The sequence below is a fragment of the Halyomorpha halys genome, unplaced genomic scaffold (genome assembly GCF_000696795.3).
Source record: "Halyomorpha halys isolate HHAL.00 unplaced genomic scaffold, Hhal_1.1 Scaffold1294.1, whole genome shotgun sequence".
In the NCBI taxonomy this organism is placed as follows: domain Eukaryota; kingdom Metazoa; phylum Arthropoda; class Insecta; order Hemiptera; family Pentatomidae; genus Halyomorpha; species Halyomorpha halys.
Genome location: NW_027109513.1, coordinates 145,724 through 149,801, shown reverse-complemented (window position 1 = coordinate 149,801; position 4,078 = coordinate 145,724). Strand labels below are relative to the sequence as shown.

At 25.1% G+C, this 4,078-nt stretch overlaps 1 protein-coding gene across 1 annotated transcript in view; it reads left to right on the top strand.

The window, feature by feature from the left end:
• The first annotated feature begins 1,115 nt into the window (after positions 1-1,115).
• The window catches only part of LOC106689188 (inactive hydroxysteroid dehydrogenase-like protein 1), a 139,726-nt gene continuing 136,763 nt past the window's right edge, over positions 1,116-4,078 (top strand). Inside the window, exon 1 of the mRNA XM_067047702.1 lies at positions 1,116-1,279. Within this exon, the coding sequence (XP_066903803.1) occupies positions 1,120-1,279 (160 nt within the window). The 5' untranslated portion in view covers positions 1,116-1,119. The remainder of the gene's footprint in view (positions 1,280-4,078) is intronic.

Genomic DNA, 4,078 nt, shown 5'->3' with positions numbered 1-4,078 from the left:
TGGAATACTCTGAGCAAAAAAATTTTTTTTTAATTTGTAACATTTGTTTAGTATTTCTTATTCATTTTTAGTACTAACATATGTATGTTGGGATACTCTTAGTAAGATTTTTTTTTTATTTCTTAAACTTTTCTCAGTATTGAGTAAATATTTTTAGTAGTATGACATAAATGGTGGGATGCTCAGAGTAAGATTTTTTTGTAATTTGTAACATTCTTCTAGTCATTATTATTCATTTCTAGTAGTAACATATGTATGTTGAGATACTCTTAGTAAGATTTTTTTTAATTTCGTATCATTTTCTCAGTATTAAGTAGATATTTTTAGTATTTAGTATGACATATATGGTGGGATACTCTGAGTAAATTTTTTTTTTATTTGTAACATTTTTTTTTCGTATTTATTAATCACTTTTAGTAGTAACATATGTATGTTGGGATAATCTGAGTTTTTTTTTGTTTTATAATTTCGTAATATACATTCTCAGAAAAAAAATTTTCCTCAATTTCGTTACATTTTTTTTTAGTATTTATTATGTATTTTTAGTAGTAACATATGTATGTTGAGATACTCTGAGTAGGATTTGTGTGCATACGTACGTGTGTGTGTGTGTTTAAACTCTTCTGTTAAATACCTAACAAGTTAACATTTAACCAATTCTAGGATCGTTAGTACTGTATTATTGGCTAGGTTACTAAGTTTGTGTTCTTGCTGCAAAAGAATCCATAAATTGGGATACTCTGAGTAAGAATTTTTTTTTATATACGTTTTGTAACATACGTTTTCTAAAAATGCATTATATATTTTTAAAAGTAATATATGCATTTATTGTATTCAATACTAATGAAGAGATTAATGAAAGCCATATTTTTATCACAGCTTTATTCAATGCATACACTCTCCAGCCGTCTGTAACATTGACCATTTTCATTTTCACTCCAGTCACAATATTAAAAACTCTAGGATATATTTATAATAATTTATATAAAATTTTAATTATTTTCAGCTGCTTTTTTACTGTATGTGTGCGTGTGTGTTTTTGTGTGATAAGAGAAAGGTTATGAACCAGATGGAGTAGGGAGGAGGGCCAGCGGGAGGCGGGAGTTAACAGTCACCGGTATGTCGTTGCCCGTGGAGCTCTTCGCCCTCCTTGGGGCCCTCCTCCTCGGCGTACTTCTTGCAGACTTCATCTTCCAACTGGCCCTGGCTCTGAGGGCTCACCTCTTCCCGAGGATACTGGCTCCTATTCATCTAGCCGCCAAATTCGGCCCATGGGCGGGTAAGTCTGTCACGAACTTCTAAGTGCAACTACGAGCTGGTATACAAACAAACACACACAAAAAAAAACAAATAAAAAGAGATGAGAAAATGTGGGGAGAAAACTTTTTTAATCCTATACACCACAAAAACATAAAAAAAAAAAAATTAATAATATAGGAATGCTAAATAAGTACAGTTCTCTAGCAGTGCAATAATAAGTAGCTAGAAAAATATTTTTAAATTCAAGAATTTGTAATCGTGCAAGGTAAAATTAGAAAAGAAGAATCAGAATTAAAGGAGAAATAATGTTCATTTTAGTAAATTTTTTGTAGCCAATTTAAAACAAATACTAATAAAATAAGACATTAATTGATAAAATTCGGATTGAAATATTTTTATTTTTAACAAAATTAGGTATTTTATTGATTTTTTAAAAAAATTAATATTAGTGTTAATTATATTTAGATATCTGTCTCCAAATATCACCAATAATGTTCATATCATAGGATGGTTAATTCTTTCAGCTGATAATTGAATTTTGTTTCTGATATTTTCTATTGCATATAATATTTTTTAATTTCTGATATTTATTCTATAGGATAAATATACAAAGTTTTGGGAAAAAAAAAACCCTAATAAAATACATCATATAAATATAGTTATAGAGCAGTGGAATAAATAAATTTCTATGAAAACATTTACAAAGTATTTTAAAATTCAGATTTGTACAAAGCCGAGGAAGAAAAGATTTCCCAGCAGAGTTAAATGAGAAAAATTTGTTTAATTTAGTACGTTACTCCTATAATTACACTTTTTTTTTTATTGTAGCCAATGCAAAGTAAATAATAATAAAACAAGTAACATAAAGTTTTACATAATTTGATTTTCAATGAAATTATGTATTTTATTTAATTTTTTTTTTACAATTATTAATAATTTTCGTATTTTTTAAAAATGTATTTAATTACTGATCGAATTTTTTTTTATTAATTATTATTATATTTAAATCAGTTTTTTATTCTATTGGGTGAATAATATATAAAGTTGTGGAAAATATTCAATAAAATGGGAACATGGAATAAATATAGTTCTAGAGTAATGCAATACATAAATAGTTAGAAAACCATTTAAAAATTATTTTAAAATTAAACTATTTGTATTCTTCTCGTAGAAGAGATTTCCCAACAGAATTAAAGGAGAAAACAATGCTCATTTGAGTTATTTGTTCTTTAATGGCACTTTTGGTTGCTAATTTAAAATAAAATATTAATTAGTATAATTCAGCTTGAAATTCGTAAAGTAATTTTATTTTTAAAAAAAGTAAGTATTTAATTGATTTTTTTTTTCTACAATTATTATCAGTTTTATTGGTAGTTATTTTTAGATATCTACCTCAAACTACCTCTAATAATTTTCGTTATTTATTAATTTACTGATTGAATTTCTTTCCCTGATATTTTTTATTACTTAGTATTATTTTTTTATCTTATATATTTATTCGTTTGAATAAATAATATGTATATTTTTGGAGAAAAAATTCAACTAATTAGAAACAAATATGTATAGTTCTAGAGTAGTGCAATAAATAAATAGCTAGAAAAAAGTATACAACTATTTAAAAACTCAAATATTTATTTTTTGTGCAAATCAAAAATAAGAAGGAAGTTTGAAAGTAAGAATTGATACAATTTTCCTGCATTTATAAACATATGAAAATTAATTTTTTTTTCAGTTAGGTGTTATAAATTATCTTATGTTGGCCGATTTAAAAAAATAATAAAATAAAATTCTTATAGGTCTATTGCAGTTTGAAATACTTAAATAATTTTATTTTCAACAACACTTGCTGTTATCTTTTATTCATATATGCATCGTTAATATTTTTCAATACCTGTTTTTTCTTTTTATTTATGTATTATTTTGCATAAATAATAAATGAGTTGGTTGGAGAACCCTTTACAAAGTTTTAACATTTAATTTAAGATTAATATTCTAACACAAATATGTCTGAAATCGAATGCATTAATATAAAAAATAAAGTTTTTTTTTTAATTATTGAAAAATCAGTAACCAATTGTTACATTTTTCGTCGCAGAAACGCCTCAAGAAAATTTTTCAAAATTTAGTTTGTTTTTTTTTTAAAGCCATACATATTTTTTATCTTGTGTGGTTATGATATGAACTCAATTTGCTTCTATTGATTTATTAACTTGAGAGGAGTCACAATTCAAAATTGGAATTGGTCTCAAACGCGGAAACCTATTTACGAAAAATATTTTTAAAAATCTGTAATGAAACACTATTATTCTCCAGGCTTAATTGATGCTTAAATTGAAATTCACTGTATCGCGAAAGTATTCCATGTTTTCGTTAATTATAATTGGTAACTTTTTTAAATTTTTAACAATTTTATAGAAAAGGTTCTAAAATAAACTAGAACTTGCTTATAGTCGTCAATAAGAACTCTGAGCATTGCATTTTCTGTAAAACATAACAAATTACTTCCTTTTTTTTCTCCTATCCCTGTGTTGACGAACAAGTCAAGGTCAATTAGATATAAATGTTTAAAAAGTTAAAAAAAGCAAACTATTTTCTAATTATATTGTTTACTTTTATATGATAAACATGCTCTCATGTTTTACGTGTTCAAAAATTGGCTTGTTAAAATTTATGAATATTGTTAGTGACTAGTGTGGCAAGAACAAAAAGAATTTATATATAAGAAGATGGTCAGGGTTGCGATCAAAAAAAGAACAAATAGTTTATAACTATTTATTATAAATAGTATAATAAATATTGTTTAAATAATAAATAGTTA